At 40.8% G+C, this 18,452-nt stretch overlaps 2 protein-coding genes across 4 annotated transcripts; one reads left to right on the plus strand and one right to left on the minus strand.

Moving 5' to 3' along the window:
- The first annotated feature begins 157 nt into the window (after positions 1-157).
- Positions 158-6,747, plus strand: LOC129601000 (non-canonical poly(A) RNA polymerase protein Trf4-1-like). Of its 3 annotated transcripts, none has more exons than XM_055499693.1 (3): positions 158-264; positions 485-883; positions 5,840-6,747. In XM_055499693.1, the coding sequence occupies exons 2-3, from the start codon at positions 641-643 to the stop codon at positions 6,368-6,370; spliced, it is 774 nt and encodes a 257-aa protein (XP_055355668.1). In that variant the 5' UTR covers positions 158-264; positions 485-640; the 3' UTR covers positions 6,371-6,747. The 3 variants fall into 3 exon arrangements, with proteins under 3 accessions (XP_055355668.1, XP_055355667.1, XP_055355666.1); XM_055499692.1 differs by having other exon boundaries at positions 180-307; XM_055499691.1 differs by having other exon boundaries at positions 182-883.
- A 128-nt stretch (positions 6,748-6,875) lies between these two features.
- On the minus strand, positions 6,876-17,766 carry LOC129601017 (neprilysin-1-like). Its single transcript, XM_055499712.1, has 19 exons — positions 17,270-17,766; positions 16,759-16,828; positions 14,811-15,312; positions 14,354-14,470; positions 12,526-12,687; positions 11,650-11,954; positions 11,227-11,412; positions 10,426-10,863; positions 10,070-10,168; positions 9,911-9,988; positions 9,592-9,695; positions 9,409-9,470; positions 8,666-8,717; positions 8,575-8,591; positions 8,462-8,512; positions 8,096-8,226; positions 7,906-7,971; positions 7,564-7,736; positions 6,876-7,321 (listed from the first exon to the last, which is right to left on the minus strand). The coding sequence occupies exons 3-19, from the start codon at positions 15,247-15,249 to the stop codon at positions 7,216-7,218; spliced, it is 2,586 nt and encodes an 861-aa protein (XP_055355687.1). The 5' UTR covers positions 15,250-15,312; positions 16,759-16,828; positions 17,270-17,766; the 3' UTR covers positions 6,876-7,215.
- Between the last annotated feature and the right edge of the window lie 686 nt (positions 17,767-18,452).

An 18,452-nucleotide genomic window follows, 5' to 3' on the forward strand; every position in this document is an offset into this window, starting at 1 on the left:
AAGATAACAGAAGTAAAATTATTATCAGTAAGAATTTCACAAATATGTAGAACTCTCGCGTAATTATCATAACTTACTTATCGGCGTGCTATCGTGATTTGAGGCCATGACCTGTATGATTTTTGGGCATGACTTCACTCGCTCTGGCTCAAGTTGTTTATTGGTCACATAAAGAAACGCAAGCTTCCAGAAGTTCCTTTCTAGATTTTTCTAGTAAATCATGGCACATACTTATAATGCGACAGCCAACGGAAACTATACACAGTCTGTATAATATTTTAAGGCCGCTCTCCCAGTAGCAAGATTTGTATGCACTTTAGTTCTCCTTCTACGATTTTGTTTCGACGAAATATACTTTCTCTAGCTGAATTCCACAAGCCGTTAAACTTTCTGTATATATTAAGTATTTCTTGTAATACACGATGCCTGCATCTCCCCTAATGCAACTGGTATCCCTGACAAAAGTTACGCAGCATTTTTGCAGGTGCTGCACGACGAAATTCATGCATTCTACAAAAACATCCATGCCAATGGAACTGAGCGTGTACGTCGCGAAGATGCGATTGCGCGCATTACCAAATTTCTGCAAACCAAGAGCAGTCGTGGCCGTCGAACGATTCAGCCGTATGGGAGTTTTCTAATGGGGACGTTTCTACCTTCCAGCGACATTGATGTTGCCGTCACTGTGCGCTCCCTTCGCCCCAAAAGAGCGTCGCCTGACCGCTTTAATCAGGCCGCATGGCTAGCCAATTTGAGACGTCGCCTCGTCAACACTCCCGACTGTGGTTTCACAGTTGTGGAATTCCGCAAAAGTGCTAAAGAGCCGCTGCTTATCATTCGCGACGTTGCTACTCAAATCGAAATGGACATTAATTGTGGGTGTCTACCATGAAAAAATGAGCATAATGTTGCCGGAACTGGAAGACTTCTGGGCGCAGGCCCATCAGCCCCCCTTTAATAAAACAACCATCAATATGAGCAATACAATTGAATGTAACAAACACAACCAAACAACTTAACAATGCAATGGGAATGGGCGGGAGGGAAAAAATTCCCTTCCCAAAACTGCAGAAACTAATTTCAACATAGCACACAACTCTCCAGCAACAAGGAAACATCTCAGAATCTCCAACTCTGAGGAAACAAAGCCACTAACAACCAATGAAAGCCAACAAATGGCCATAAACACGAAAATGGGAGGGATGTGCACCCACAATTAACTATGATTAAATACATTTAATCAATCATTAATTGTGGGTGTCTACCATGAAAAAATGAGCATAATGTTGCCGGAACTGGAAGACTTCTGGGCGCAGGCCCATCAGCCCCCAACAACCCCCAACCAACCGGCAGGCAACCAACCAACCACAAAACGAAAAACACTACTGTCAACAAAAACAAGAAATTCATAAAAGAACAGGATTAGCGTGAACGTCACGTATATAGCGCTGATAACAATCCGATTTCCAGCGTCCAGCATCCTTGATCCGATAAGAGGGAACATTCCTCCTAGCCGCTGTGGTCGCGGCGCCGATTCGAAAACTATGCGTATTAAACCGGCATGAATCCGGGTGATTCCTAAGGCAATAACGTAAAACGGACAGGAACATGGAACGTGAAATGATGCGATGTGCACAATCCACCAACAACCTGCCATACTGTGCACACTGAAGCTGCAAACATTTCCGCACAGCCCGTACAGGACAAACAGCTCCAGATGAAGCCACGCAATGAACCCAACGACCGCGGTTAGACTGATCAGTCTTTCATCGGGACAATCGAAGAGATACAAGGGATAAATCCTTGGCAACAGAAACATCAGAACGATTCAATGCCAACAACTCACCAATACGAAGAAACCCACAAAACGTCAATACAAAAGCACACCAATAAACAATTTTATCAAACTCCGAAAAAGAGGATTTAACCAGCTGATATTTAATTAAGATCAGAATGTCTGGCGTAATAGGAAGACGGGAATCAGCCGGTCGCACATGTAAACGCGCATATCCTTTAAAAGCATAGGTGCAGGAAGGATGATCAACGGGATTAGGGAGATTATTAACACAATGTAAATCAGAAATGGCAGCCAAATACACACGTACTGTTGACAATGCACGATTTTTACTGAACTGATAAGCAATAAACGCCAACACGGTGGAAACAGAGGCAGGGCAAAACTCAACTTTCTTAGAACAACAGAATTTAACAAACTGATTAACTGCTGATGTATAGGCACGTCGGGTTGCTGGAGAAACGTGATTAAGGATAAGACGAGCCACTATAGAATTAACAGGTCGTCGTACATATCGGGAATGGGATCGGGTTCTACAGCCGCGCATGGTACCAAGAGCCTAAACGATCAAACTGAAACCGTGAAAGGGAATCCGCAATACTGTTATCGACACCATCAATATGATCAATTTTCACACAAAAATTCCCAAGCGCAGCAGTCATTAATATCTTTCGCATCAAATGCAATACAACACGATTCTTAGAACCAAGAGACTTCCAGGCATCAACGACAGAGTGATTGTCACAATGAAATATCAACCCACGACAGTGAAAAAATGATCCCCATATAATGCAAGCAAGTAAGATGGGAAACAATTCTAAAACCTGGATGCAGAGTGTATTAGAGAGAATACGTTGAGGCCAGCGCGCGCAAAACCATCGACCATCAAAAAATGCACCAAACCCAATAGACGCTGATGCATCTGTATACAAATTAATAACATTGGCTGATATCCAGTCTGTACAGAGAAACGACGTTGTACCATTCCATTTCGGCAAATACACACGCCACCAATCAAGATCAGCAAAAAACTCGGCGTTTAGCTCGATGTTACCAGTAGGCGAACAGTGTGGGAGGAGATTGATAATTCGACGAGTGAATAATCTACCAGCAGGGACACAGCGAGACGCAAACTGCAAACTCCCGATTAAACTTTGTAGTTCCTTACGAGTACACACAGAACGATTCAGCCATGAATCTAATAATTGAATGATTTCTAACAACTTTCCCGGTGGAAGTGAAATAGTCTGATCAACAGTGTTAATTAGAATTCCTAAGAATGGTAAGATTGTGGATGGCCCTTCTGCTTTATCAAGCGCTAAAGGAAAACCCAATTCAGCAGCTAATGCAACAAACAGATTAATAAAGAGATCAGCAAGAACCTTAGATTTGAAAACAAACAAGAAATCGTCACAATAATGGACAAAATCATAAAAATTATAAACGTTACTAAAAATCCAATGCAATGCGTGAGAAAACATGCAAAATAAAAACGGTGATGAACGTGCACCAAAAGGTAATACACAATCAAAATAATAATACTTCCCAACTTTAAATCCCAAAAGATGGTAATCAGCTTTACGTACAGGAATAAGTCGAAAGGCGTGCTTAATATCTTGTTTACACAAAAAGCATGCAGGACCAATTTGAACTATAATACGTATTGCGTCATCAATTGAGCAATAAGATAAGGAGTAATCATCTTTACATATACCATCATTAACGCTGTCGCCAGACGGGCGGCTGAGATCAAGGATAATTCGATGACCACCAGTGCGTTTTTCACGCACTCCCAGAGAACTGCATACAAAATCAGCAAAAGGGGGATAAGAGAAAGGGCCCACTGTGTGGCCAAGCATAACTTCTTTATGTATAGCAGCTGAGAGCACATCCGCATGGGCGCGGGCAGACTGAGCATTTGGCGTTATGCGAGAGTGGTGCGTAGAGCGAAACCCAATATCAGCACCATTAGAGAGAATGGCTAATAAATCGTGCACAAGCTTCTTATCTGGACAACCGGCAAGGTACTTACAAAAGATCTCACGGCGCAACGGCGTCTGAGGCAGCAATGGAATTGGTGGGTTTAGAGGCACGGCGCCTTGGGCAATTAAATTTCCCATGGCGTTGCTCATCACAAATGAGACAGATGTGTCTTCTTCCCGCTGGACAGATGGCATATCTGCAGTTCCCGTTGTTAAAAGCAAAACAGACTTGCTCAGCCCCGCCCGAAACGGGGCCACCACGAAAGGGCACATCGTTACGACCGGCATCCTGACGTGATGTAGAAGGGCCAACATAGCGGTTATCAACACGGCCAGAACGATACTGGGGAGTGGAACGACTCTTCATAAGCACAAACTCGTGGAATAACGAGTTATGCAATTCACCCCACATCAAGAAACTGTCCGGGCGAGTAGACATCAGCAGCCGAAACTGCGAATCGTACTCGAGCCACAGAGCAGAATCAAAATTTTTTGACAAATTTCTAATAACATCCATATAACGAAACAAGTGAGGCGCCAAATAGGGAAAGTAATGGGAGCGGTAAGCGGCAAACGTGGTGAAAGCTGACATCCAGGAATCTAGATCAAAGATGGACGCTTTCCGAGCTGTATACAACTGCAACAACTGCCCGGTGCGATTGTCGACATGATGTCTGATAGGCTTTGAATTGGACGTGCAGTTTTCTGGTAACAATTCACTGAGATCAATAAACTCGTGTAAATCCTGCAGTTTCGGTACCAACTTATCAGAAACTGGACGGAGAAACTCTGGAACGCTTGAGGCAGAGGGAACTTCATCAACGATAATATTTCTGTGAGTAGTAGGCTGCCGATCAGCAGGCGGATGTGGCATGAAAACCACAGATGGTGACTGACGGCTGTGCTGACTTCCTGCTCCTGATAGAACCAATGAGAGCTTATCGCTAAGCAGTTTTTGTTGCCGTTGCAAGGCAACGATGGCAGGATCTGGACGCTTATGTGCATTTTTCTTACGAGGACGCCGGCGACGAGTAGACTTTGCAACTGACGCGTTGGAAGAATCTCGACGAGATTCAATTACTGATGGTAGTGCCGGTGGACCTGACGGTGAAGACGAACGTGATGATTCAGACGATACAGACTCAAGGCCATCAGATTCACTTGGAAACTCATCAGCTTCCGAAGAATTCAACATATATAAAGTCTCGGTGTCAGACATTATAGCTGGATAAAATGTTATGAACGAAAAACACGATAATATTTGTCAACAAAATCAACGATGTATCAGAAAAATCAGTAGATGCAAATTCCAGACGCAACAAACGATGTACGATATAAAAAGCCGTACTACGCCTCCCAACTGAATCATAAAGCGATGACGAATAAAGAACACGAAGATCAAAAGAAACTTGAGAAATAGTAACTACTTCACTACACAAAGAACAATCACATGGCACACCACGATGAATTGTAAAATTATGTGACATGGAAATTAATTTTCATCAACAACCAAAACGAAAACAGGATGATCGAAAGCCTTATCATAACCTAAACAAGCAGTCAGGAAAAGGTCATTCAGATACCGGCCGCGTAAACGGCTGAAACAGCGTTTTTGCTGTGAGGAGCAGTTATACCATTCAATTTGCATTGTAGACAAAATCAACGAAAAAATTCCCTTCCCAAAACTGCAGAAACTAATTTCAACATAGCACACAACTCTCCAGCAACAAGGAAACATCTCAGAATCTCCAACTCTGAGGAAACAAAGCCACTAACAACCAATGAAAGCCAACAAATGGCCATAAACACGAAAATGGGAGGGATGTGCACCCACAATTAACTATGATTAAATACATTTAATCAATCATTACGGTAAGCGCTTGTATTAAATTATTTCTGTTGGGGAAACTAGCCCCGACTGTACAGGTTTCTGGCCACATATCAACAGATTTACACGACGCAGATGCAAGAATCAAGATTTAGAAAAATTAAAGGGCAAGAACCATGCCCTACCGCGTGAGAAGTGATTCAATTGACGCATTTAAATATTTAGTGCGCTCACAACGAAATTGGTCATAATGGACTGGAAAGATCTCTCTGGATCGTCTCGCAGCTGCCAACCTACAAAAATCTCGTGGCCCTGGTGGTTATTCTGAAGGATCTGCTCCGTCTTAATGTCCTCAGTGATGTTCGTTCTGGCGGCTTCAGCTCCTACGTGCTGACCCTGATGGTGCTGGGCTTTCTCCAGCGTGGTAACAACAATCGCAACTTGAATCTCGGAGACTTGCTGCTCAAGTGTCTTAAGTTTTATGGTAGTGATTTCGATTTCACCAACAACGCCATCGTGGTGACCGATGGTGGGAAAATCATCAGCAAAAAAGACATGCAGGCTATGGTGAAAGAGCCAATCGAGCAGGGACCGTATCTGTGTATTCAACAGCCGACGGATCCCGCGATGGACGCCGCTAAATCATCCTGCAAAGGGACTCCGGCCGTTCAGGAGGCTTTTAGACGGACATATGATCGACTAATGGGGATGGTCGGCACTTCCGCTGTAAATGGGAAAGACATCTTGCATACGGCGTTTGCTTAGTCTGACAGCCGTCAATCTCGCCCAGAAAGTAAGCCTTAGTGGGCATTTTGACAATATTGTAATTAGTGTAATTGCCTCCAATCGTGCATCACGGATTCACGGGTACCGTTAAGGACGGACATACCGTCGTTAAAATTCGCCTTTTGTCAATGATCCTCATTTTCTTTGTTGCATAAATATTTTTTTGCAGATTTGTTTGAGTAATGTAGATGAAGGTTTCTCACAGGCAAATCTTTGATTGTGCAGTTTATAATTGAAAGGTCATGACGTTTTTGATTTACTCGTTCGTTGCACCAAGATTATTTGGTGTCTGCGGTAATAACCGCCATGTTCAATAAGAACCTACCTAGCAGTGGGCTTTTTTTAATTAATATGCTAACTTTAGGTTGTTTGTTGCATTTGTTCCTTTCGCCGAAGTGGTTAGTAACAAAAGCCTTATTTGTATTTGACTTTCTTATCTTTAATCCATCGTACGGTTTATCAGATTTTGACGCCTATTTTTGGCTTTACATATTATTTTAATTACCGGTATCGTTAATCTATCCACATAAAACATCATCTGCTATCACTAATAGAAAAAGCGAACAAATAACAACAACAGCGGTAACACTGTAAAATCGCCACAAACCAGCATGCTATGCTGTTAATTAAAACTATCCGGCAAAAAGTTGCGCATTAGCAGTGTACAAATTAGCGCGTGAAAAGGACTACACCACCCCACACCCATACCGGCAAAACACGGAATTCATTGGTTCCAGTGTGATACTGCTTCGTTAGGAAAGTGCGTTCCACCATGCCGGTATATCGACGCAATCCCGATGTTTCAGTCCAGATGTACGACGCTGTTACCACAGAGAGCATTTGTCTTTCTGTGGTGGATTAAATTTACTGTTGGGTCTGCATTTGAATGCGGCAGAAAATTCCGCCATATTAGATAATGGGCCCAAAACTCTAAAATAAAAGATTACAATTCGGTTGGTCAATTATTACGCACTGACATGTACAAGTACTGATGTGTACATGTGGGAGCACATAATATATAAATAGCACTGGCGCAGCAATAATGCCATCAGGTTAAAAAATAAAAATTTGAGATTTATGACATCATTTATCACATTATTTATGACATCAGGTTAAGTATGATAATTAGTATTAGTTCGAGTAAAAATTTAAAAATGAATATTTTAGTTTACCGTATGGGACCAGGACTGTGCACCGAGGCAGAGATTTTGTTCATGGCATCTTGGACGCGCACTGAGCCGCACCAGATTTGAGCATAATTCAGAAAGAACAGCTGATCGTGTGTTAGATTCGATCCGGGCAACATGGGCTCAGGGCCGTTGCGGTCCACCCATCGATGATAAGCCTGCAAAAATCCATTGTCGATTCACCAATTTTTATTGTTATTATAACGTATTTCTACAAAACTCAGTCATCGCTCTAGCAATTGCGAAATAAATACTTTAAATTTCTGATTATCAGATTTGCTGAGAAGGTATGAAAGCGATGGTACCATTTGCATGAAACGTGCGTACCCGGTAAGCCTGTTTTAGGCCGCCGTTGTCAGCAATGTTTTCCCCTAGTGTTAGACTTCCGTCAATCTACAAGAACAAGTGCCGTTAAGTATGTGTTCGTACTCAGAATCAATAACTGCCAACGAAGCCGAAGGTTAGCATCGGCTGAAAATTTGGCTGTTAAGGTCACAGCAATGAACGATATTCATACATGTAATCCGACTTCCTCCACCACGTATTTTCCATACTGTTCTTTAAAACATTCGGCTTTATCATAAAAAGCTTTGGCAGTTTCATTATTCCACCATTCCTTGAGATTCCCATAGCGATCGAACTGTCGGCCTGCAAGAAAAAAAAATGAAAACGTTGTTTTCGTTAGCAAGTTAATACCGCCTAAAAGACTCAGATTAAGGCAAGCGCGACCTGCGTGCTTTTATTATCAATGCTAATGTTTATTACTGTTTCGCAATCATTAACAAAGCAATACACCCATGGATGATAAGATACACTACACACAGCACCATATTTTCGGTGTACATGCACAATAGTATAATACTTGTACACCTTGGTCGATTACCTTTCATGTCGAACCCGTGAGTTATTTCGTGACCGACCACGACTCCGATTCCTGCAAATACAGAACAATAACCAGGAGTCCAGAGCGAGTGGCGTGAGGAGCTTTGGTGATACCCCCAAAATTCATCGACCTACAAAGCACGTACCATGTTGTTACAAATAATATTATCCAATATGGTGTAACAGCAATTCCGGCTGCACATACCGTGGATACATGGCACTGTAAAATGGTGGTTGCAGAATGCCGGCAGGAAAAACTGCAAACAAAACCAAAACCTTTTTTTCACGAAGCTGGTTTTCTGTTTTCCACAGAAAACTGATGTGAAGCACATTTTATGTTTTCAAAATGTGAACAATTCTTGTTTCAACTTCTGCTCATACTTACTGGAAACGTTTTCTTAAATACAAAGTATTTCCACGCTACCGGCTAGATCAAGGTCAATAACCATTTCAATGAAAAACAATGGTGCTGGGTTATTTCTTTTATCCAGCCTTATACATAATACCTCTTTTAGCTAAAGGTCACCCGTCATTATTGTTAAATAAACTCTTAATTATTTGGCTCATTCAAGAGGATCGCTCAGTTTGAATAACAGATGTTACTTTTTTGGCTCATGATCTGAATCCCTGCTGTGATATCATGAAAAAAATCCTCATTTGCCAGTTTCTTTGAAGTGGTATCTATAGCTACCGTCTTGTGCAGATTCTCGTCAGCGATAAGCGAAACATTAAACAAACAGTTAAACAAATTTATAAACACTTAAATTAGCAAAAAAAAAACAATTAAACAAGCATTTCATTTATTGGAAACATGCTCTTTTTAAAAAAACTTAACCAGCTTACACTATTACATGTATGTGCAGCACTCCTTCACTTTGTGCGTTTCTGCTCGTGGAGTAAATGTTTTGATTTCAACAACTGCCCCAACAACCACACCATCTTCCTCACCTATATCATTCTTATTAGGATTGTAAAACGCATTAACAATGGCCGGCCCGGTCGTCGTCCACCTACAAAAATTCAATTACACAATGATTATAGCATCCGACACTTGACGCGAAACCGCACAACACGTTAAGCATTATATTAACCACTTCACTTCTATGACATTTTTACAGTTTTAATTTGTACCGTTCAGGGTCAACCGGCTTTTTTAGCCGATCCAAATTGCGCTTCGTTTGAAAGGCCAATAATCGAGCTACATTGATCATAAAGACGCTGTCGTCCACCACGAGCTGTCAAACGCACATAAATTGCAATATAGGCATGGCATCAGTTAATTTTATCGTATCTGCGGCTTTAAACGCTTAACACCAGAAAATGTCGAAGAGTGTGTAAAGAACAAGTAAATTATCCTTAAGTGAGGTCGTAATCTGTCGCACAAGTTTTTTACTAGCACCAGCAATCAAGATAGATTGGACCAGCGACATGGCGGCATGGATTAACGTACCGCTTCGTATTCTTCGTTGAGTTGTGTCACGTTGAGGAGAAAATCCGGATATCCAATTTTTTCGTTCATGTGGTTGGCCTGCAAAACGTTAAATTCTTTTTACTTACCGTAAACAAATTTGTTCATGCCGGCAAACCGTAGGCGCATTGTTTTCTGTACCTTTTCTTTCGCTTTGGATGCAGTCTCGTCGTCCATCCATTTTTGTTCATCCATTAATTCAAGGAACGCTTCGCGGATCATATGGATCATTTCAAGCGCCTTAAAGAAACCAAACATTCTGATCGTAATGAGCATTTTATGCGAATGTTGTAATTCAAAACATTTACAGTATATATACAAAACCACACTGCGTAAGATTCAAGAAAAATGCACTGAAAATATTCGTCGCGCATAGAAAAACGTTTTGAGTACGACGCAGTCGTCCTTACAACGTGCTTACCACTAATAAGCTATCAAAAATTAGTGTAAGTACCGTCAAATATAATTTCATTGGTTTTTGGGATGGTCATTCATACCTTGATTTTGCTTTCCGGTTGGAAATGTTCGCGAATGAACATCGCGCCGGTGGCCATGCCCATTTTATCGTTGACGAAATCGATGCACTGCTGCCATCTGGCGCGCTGCTGCGACACACCCATCAGCACTTTATGGAAATTGGCGCGCGCTTCCAGGTAACGCGTACTGAGATGCGGCGCAAACTCCATTGCCACCCGCCACATGGCGTAATTCCAGATTTGTCGCTTGGTGAAGATCTTGAGCGCCGCGGTGGCCGCCTTCAAATAGGTCAGTCCGTAGGCGACAATGGGCTCACTGCTGTTTAACGGATAACCCAGAAGGGTGTCGAAGTACTGCGACCAGTTGAAATGCGGGATTTGCGCCTGCAGCTCGGCCAGACTGAGTTTGTTATAAAGGGCCCCGCGGGTGGCTTGACGTTCGGCTTCCGGTGAACTGGCCTGTTGAAAGCGTGATATTGTAGAAATGGAAAGGTTCTTGGAAATTCACGACGTGAATTAAGAACCAAACGCACCATGAACATTTTCTAAATTCTAACAGAAGCTTCTAAACTAATAATTTCGGTGAACTGTAAGAAAGGTCCATTCAAGCCCCGAAGGCATTTTGTCAAACGACTTCCAGTTTGTTAGCATTAATATATATATATATTTGCATGTTTTGTATTTGCACCAGTATCTACAGTATATACTGACTTTACGCTCCATCAAATACAAGCGGACGAGGCGGTATAATTATAAATCAATCCAATTACAAAATTAAGAATTATTAAATTATGGTCTTGGCTTGAACTATCCGGTCCTTACGTTTGCTAAGTAAATTTCAACTTGCAGAGCGTCCAATGACTGGTTTCGCACTCCAGTGTACTTTTCTGAAGCACCGAGAATTTTCGCCACGTCAATCATGTACTGCAAGTAGGCCTCGCGGTCACTGGCCCATTGGGGATTAATGTAATGATCCCGACTGGGAAGTGCAAAGTCCGGCTGATCGATCTACGAGAAGGCCGGGAAATTATCAAATAAATTATTAAAAATGCATTCAAGGCAAGTGTCAGCTTAAAGTCCATTTAAGTTATGGCCATTGACTACGCTGGTAACCAAAAAGAGAAAGGTATCACGATTATATCTCCAAGTAATGCTGATCATGCGAAAATAATTACACACTTCTGCTTTCCATGGAAAGCATCTTGGCCAAGACAACATCCAAAGGACAGCCGCTTAAAGTTTTACCTGCAGGATATGCTTTTCCGAGTCTTTATCATCCGGTCCGACCCACTGATCGATAACAATGACCAGATTAAGATCTTTGTGAATGGTCGCCAACAGCTGTTCCACGGTGATGTTGGTTGGCTCCTTCCAGGGATTTCTCCGTTCGTTATGCATCAAGGGCCAATTACCGAATTTTTGTAAAATCCTTCGCAACGGTGTGTCGCCAGTCATTTCAATGTCAGAAATGTTCATACAAGACGCAAACATTTTTTTGGCTTTTCTCATTGACTGAGACGTGGTATTTGTATTGGGCTCCTCTAATAATCCTGCAAACCGAAAAATTAATCCTAACTGCGCCTTAGAAACATCCCATGATATTGTGTATCTAGTTTTTGTGTAGGTTTTTCGTCTTCTTTTTTACATCTTTTTGATGTAAATATACAAAGTGGCATATTTACATAAATCGCAGTTTAATTCCGTGGGTACCTTTGTTTTGGTCAAAATGTGCATCCTGCATTTCTTTATATTTATTATTTTCTCTCAAGTATGCATCTGTCACAGCTGCTGAGTTATTTAGTTAAATTTGAAAGTTCTTATACCGCTAAATTTTTAACCAGAGTGATTTCGAAAATTACAATAGAAAATCTGCTATACTTTAAACAAACTTACATTTTTCGTTTACTCAACAGAAAGTTATTGTAATGCCATAAAACACGAATTAAATGCTTCCAGAATACTCGTAACTTCCGTAAAGTACAGGTTGTTTTCTTTAGCCAGTATATTAAGTTTTTTGTGATATATATATTAAGTTGTATTTATCTGAACTGGTGCAATTAACCTAGAAAACTATGCCGGGACACGAGAGTACATTATTATGGATAAGCAGTGTGCACGTACTCCGCAGTTGAACTTGAACTTTATCGGCCATGACTTCAAATGTTGATATACTGGTGCGATCATCGGGAATAACGTGCTCTTTATTCCAGTTGGCGCAGGCGTAATTGAAGAAGTCCGTACATGGATCCACACTGAAGTCCATTGCGGAAATCAATCGCGCCGCTGTTGGAAACGCCATAATTTTAAGAGACACCCATGATACGAACAACCACGCTGTTTGGACGCTACTATACAGTATATTAGTTCACATTTGAATCGATGGCAGACGGCTTATTAAAGTGTCATTGAAAACAGTTTATTTAACCTGACATTTTCTGGACAGGCTCAATGTAACTGAAAAGTAGACCGGCAGAATGGAACTGTGGCTCTAACAAAGGCAGTCGGTCGGAATGAATGCAGCGCTGGGACATAATTTAATCGAGTTAATTTGCATTGCGTGAAAACGTTGACGGATCAAATTTTAATATTTACTGGTCTTTTTATGTTCAGAATTAACACTGGTAAACAGCAAATACCACAGCGATAGCCTCAAAACATATTCACAGCCAATGTTGTAAAACCCAAATTAAAAGTATATTTTAACAAGAGAGAAAGTTTTATCAGCTTCTGATCCACCAATCATAAGTTTTGTCAATTTTCTGTTTCGCTTTAATCGTCTGAGTAATTGTAGTAAAGATTTAAAAAAGGTTTATAAAATCTTATTAAAAAGTATAACACGAAGAACAGTAAAATACGAGTAGTGCAAATCTTCCTGGTAAACAGGTTTAGAGTGTGTTTTTATTGCCGATTTATAATGTTTTGAAGAAGCTGTTGAAGCCCCATTGCGCCACTTCCAATTCTACACTGAAAATTTTAATAAAAAAGCCAGCGCAGATTTTGTAAAAGCACTCAACGGTAATCCCTGCTGCAAAGTCGTATATACCGGGCCGGCGTAAAGTGCTTCTGTGAGTTCTGTCCGACGGACATTATGCGGATACCATGGCCAGCGGCACGGATGAAAAATGGTCAACTTGTTCAGAATGCAATCACATCCAATGGGGGTACAATTTAAACACTTGTCAAGTGGATTTAAGTATGAACATATCAACAACAGCTGTGTGTATATATGGTATGCCCACTGTAGAGGAAGAACAAGCAGCTTTAGTGTGGATTGTACTCGCATTTTATATGGGATCTGCGCAGTGCTGCTGGAAGACGCACACAGAAAATAAACCACTATAGAATAGCAGGTTATTTCTCAGTGGTGGCGATTATTGATGGTGTACCCAGCGGGCTAATTTTTAATTACATGGATAGTGTTTCCATTTTATGTGCGTATTTTGTCGCGGTAACGCACTATGGCTTTCACACTGGGGGATATTCATTTTTCCTTGTGTGCTGTTGAGACACGCCGGGTAAAATCTGGATCAGTTCATTTGAATGATTACGTAAGATATCTGATGACTACCATATGCCGCAAAATTCGGCTTATATAAATATATATTAAAAATTTGTTCACATTTGCCCGGTAATTTTCTGTTTGCTTGAGCTGATTTACATAGGTCAAAGAACCATTATTGTAAACCACTAATAAATATTTTAATAATGAATTTCGTTCCGCTGCTATTTAAAACGTTAATAATTTCTGTCGCGAAAGCTATTGATGCCCGAAACGGTATATGCTGACACATTTACGCAAAACTTTTCAGTGCGATAATAAATACAGCACCGCATACTAACAAAAAAACTAACAAAATAATATTAACTTCATACTAACAAAATGATATTGATTTTTAGCTTGTCTCTAGAGTTGTGTGCATTCGATTTTCGCATTTGTAAAATAACTTACCGGTTGTGACACATTCAAATGTTGTGCATACTGATTCATTCTTCGCTGCATCTGGTGCGGTTGTTAACGAATTACAGGAAAGGGCATCATCAATGCCATCAATGGACGAGGAATTTACTACAGAAAAAATTTATTACAAATGGAAATTAATTTTCGATTAATTTTTGTTGAGCAGGCACATGAACTTTACAAACAAGCGGTAGTTGTTTATTATTGCATCTAAAAGCGTTCTTAGGATTTCTAAGTAAACCTTGTAGAAGTTTAATCTCAAAACGGGAAAAAACTTGTTTTTAAAGTAATAATTATAAATAGTTTTCTATTACTCTGTTAACATTATTAATTGTAGAAACTGCAGTTGCCGTTATTCAGAGATATGTGTTTACGAATTTATTAGCTGTATGCATAACTGAAACTATATACAATATGATTATATGTAATCCGTACGGAAAAGAAGTACCATTTGGACATGTGATCCGGAAACTCCGGTTACTTCCACACTGAGACTGCAGATGGGCCACCGTGTACAGTGTGACCACGGTGAAGACAACCCACGCCAACAGACACAACAACACCGACAACAGGAACGTCCGATGCCGGCTTAGGTAGTTCCAACATTTGGTTTGGCGCTTTGAATGCCGGCGCATATGAAATTCTATTCGTGCCGGATTGGCATACTTGGGTGTCCAGGTGGATCCGTTATTCAGATCGGCGTCGGTGGGATTGTCCAGTGTTGACTGCGTATCCGGACAGCAGATGGTGTTGGTGGAGGGCGTCTTCAAATTGGTCGTACACGTGTTGGGATCGTCGTCCACCATGGAGGTCGCGTCCAGCAAGGCGCGTTCACTGAGGGGCATGGACTCCTGGGAATCCTGGTGAAGGGTGGCACGCACTGCCATTGTGTTGATCCGCTCATCAAGTCATGAAAGAGACACGGACTAATCTCACTAATAAGGTAATACCTGCAAGAGAAATTTGCTGCAGTACTATATTTACTGTACGCAACTCATGAAACATACGATACTGGTTAGCTTCAACTTTCGATATTCTGTATAATTAAAATGGTACCGTTTTTCTAAACCTTCTATATTTTTGACATATCAGTTGAATTACGTTGATTTTATTTTCATAAATTGCCGATTAAAAGTTCGTTGCATTTAATTTTAGCCATCCAGTAACTGCATGTACCCGTAGACGCATCTCCAGACTTGGTTTGTGTTAGTTCTGTCTGTCGATAAGTATTAGCGTTACTTACTGCGTACTTTCTAGATTTTCACACAAGCAAGAACATTTTTAAAACTTAATCGTATTCATATGTTGTCGTTTATGGTTCACTATATCAGGGTACGTGCTTCTGTGGTCAATTACAAAAAAACTACACTAAAATATGTTGCTTTTCCAACACGTTTTGCTAATTTGCATCGTGCATTTGAATTTGAATTTGCTTTACTGCCAGCTAAACAGAAAGAGGACTGTAAATTCTAAGAAAAAAAGGAAAAGACTGCGGTAAAATTATAGAAATACTGTATTATGCATCTTAAAACCAAAAGAAACCACCCGAAATACTACATCACAAGAAATCGGCAGGAGTGTTAGTAGTAAGTAATCTTAATGCTTCTTAGTTATCGCCGCCAGTTTGCACTCTCTATCAGGTTACCGGCAGCCCGGTACATCTGCTCTGCAAATAGTGCTATCGCTTTTATGCTTAAATAAATAGCAACAATAGTCATTAAAGGCAAACAATAAAATACGCCTGATAAACTTCCTTCGGATGCACCACGTTAAGCACGTAAAATCAACTGGCCAGTGCGTGCCGAGGAATGCGCAACTAATCGTAAATAACGTGTTGATATGTCCAAGCCGATGAGTACATTATAGTTTATACGCCAAGCTGCCAAATTCATGTTTTCTTGTGCTGAGGTGCAAGTGAAGCGTAAATGCCGACTCTGATTAAAAATGATCGTTTAAGTCCATCCGCTACAGGATGTTTTCTGGCTTGTCAAAATTGCCAACAAAGATGCTATCGTGTTAGGAAAAATTCGCTCCACTTGGACGATTCGATAGATTTTCCCAGTAAAAAAATAAATTATTGTGCGCTCAGTCAGCTAAAAAGTTTTTTAAGTAGTTTTGAAATTTAATGCAGTATTATTAGAATTATTGTTTTCATTAAAATTTAGCTGCACAAGTTGAGTTCACAAAGCACAGTGCACGATGAAGCCAATTTTTCTTCGATCTGCGGTAATGAAAACAAGACTTCTTTAAATGAACAAAAGTATTATGTTTGAAAAATTATTACCAACATAAATTAAACGGCACGTGTTTCCGCATTAAATCAGTAATTCTATAGCACCAATTCCCAGCGGTAATCAATGGCGACTGTTTACTCGTACAGTACTGTGTCCACTTACAGGGTGAGCATGCAATAAAATCCAATAAAGCGGCGGTTAGGTTATAAGAGTATCATCCAGCGGCGTCAGACTGCAATAAGCATGTCAAGTGGAAGTGCATCTTCACTGTGCGGTGTGTGCAGAAAACGACAAGAAAAAAACACTATTTAACATCACATGTTAACAAATCTGGCGTAATCCGGCAGCTACACGTAGCGTTTTCTAAGCCGTAAGTATTAACAAATGGCAGCCTGGCAGTGGACAGATAAGGACCGCAAAGACAAGGATCACACGCAGCAAAGCGGTGGACGTTAGTTTATTTAACTTTAAAGGCCATCCCCGCCGTATTACGCCACACTACGCCGTTATGATTTGTTTATATTCACTCTAATACTATTAAAGACCGCTCGTGATCTTGAACACCATCCAGGAGCCACCGCAGCCGATCGTAGTGCACACACATGTATACATTTGCACAAGTGACACGCGATAGCGCCAGTGTGTGTAGTCCCGCGTGTACACATATACGTACTGCCAGAAATGGGGATGATTATCCAGTATTGTACGTCGAAAAATGCGTTCCGGTGTGCGTATATGTGTGCTGTGACCATATGGGATCGTATTGAAACGGCTGATTAGAAAGGAAATGGAATGGCGAGACAACAAGAGAACACAGCTTCAGCCGCGTATTATTGCCCAATCGATCATGGGCGGTAAAATATGGCAAATGAGTGCCGGGCCATCGTACATTAATGAAATTCGGATTTCGTTGTACAGTCGAGTTAGTACGGAGAGGATATCAGGCCGTGCAAATGCCGGTTGGGTGTAACAAGAAGTGCCAATACGGATGGCCTTTCGCACCCGTATTCTAGCGGCTCTGGACAAGCGAACTTCCGGCGTGCGCATTTAATGTACTGATTGCATATGCAAGCAATAGAAGTACATATTTGTACTGCACACTGATGCTGCTGCAACAAAACCGACATGAACAGAATAATGAATTAAAGAAGAAAGCACTTTGCATAAGATAAATTTTTTAAATTAGTTGGAATCTTATTGTGTTTTTAATAATTTTGTTTTTTTCTACTTACTTATTCCTTGGTTTATCTCATTAGCTTATTACTTGGTTGTTGTTGTTGTTATTGTTAGGGTTTTACAGGATTAGGATTTTTATTATTTGTTAGGATTTATTACTTGATTATCTTGATCGCATTAATTTTCTAATAACTTTCAGATGGTGACCTAGCAACACGAACTACCACGATCGTATCAATACGCGTAATAATACTTACTTTATACTTACGAACGGAGTCCCGCCCAGACTGCGCGCGCGAAGTGACAAGTACTTGTACATTAGTAGCATTGTCACCAGTTAATTTGAATATGTTCCTGTAGATTTTGAATTTTGCTTTTGAATTTCTTTTTAAATCTGGCTGTTTTGCTTAGATGTAGATAATCAAGGCTTTTGAATAACGCCTCTAGTTAGTTTCATGCAAACGGGAAGCCTTAGCGACTTGTCGCGTTTAGCGAGGAATCTCCTAGAATCTGAAATAATGCTGTTACTGCTGATCGTGGTGCTCCAGCAAGCGTCCGATTATAGACTAATTTATAAATGCGCGCATGAACATAAATGTTCCATAACGTCTTTCTATCGCCCGCAAGCGGCATCCACAAATCCGAACTCTGTAGCGAACAATGACAGGTGATGCTAGTGC

The sequence above is a fragment of the Paramacrobiotus metropolitanus genome, unplaced genomic scaffold (genome assembly GCF_019649055.1).
Source record: "Paramacrobiotus metropolitanus isolate TYO unplaced genomic scaffold, Prichtersi_v1.0 Parri_scaffold0000208, whole genome shotgun sequence".
Lineage (NCBI taxonomy): Eukaryota > Metazoa > Tardigrada > Eutardigrada > Parachela > Macrobiotidae > Paramacrobiotus > Paramacrobiotus metropolitanus.

Coding starts and splice junctions, on each gene's coding strand:
- LOC129601000 (XM_055499693.1), top strand. CDS start 641: ATGGGGACGTTTCTACCTTCCAGCGACATTGATGTTGCCGTCACTGTG. Junction 884..5,839: donor TGGACATTAATTGTGGGTGT/CTACCATGAAAA, acceptor TAGTGCGCTCAC/AACGAAATTGGTCATAATGG.
- LOC129601017 (XM_055499712.1), bottom strand. CDS start 15,249: ATGGCAGTGCGTGCCACCCTTCACCAGGATTCCCAGGAGTCCATGCCC. Junction 11,955..12,525: donor AGTTCAAGTTCAACTGCGGA/GTACGTGCACAC, acceptor TTCGGTTTGCAG/GATTATTAGAGGAGCCCAAT. Junction 7,322..7,563: donor CACAGTCCTGGTCCCATACG/GTAAACTAAAAT, acceptor CTTTTATTTTAG/AGTTTTGGGCCCATTATCTA.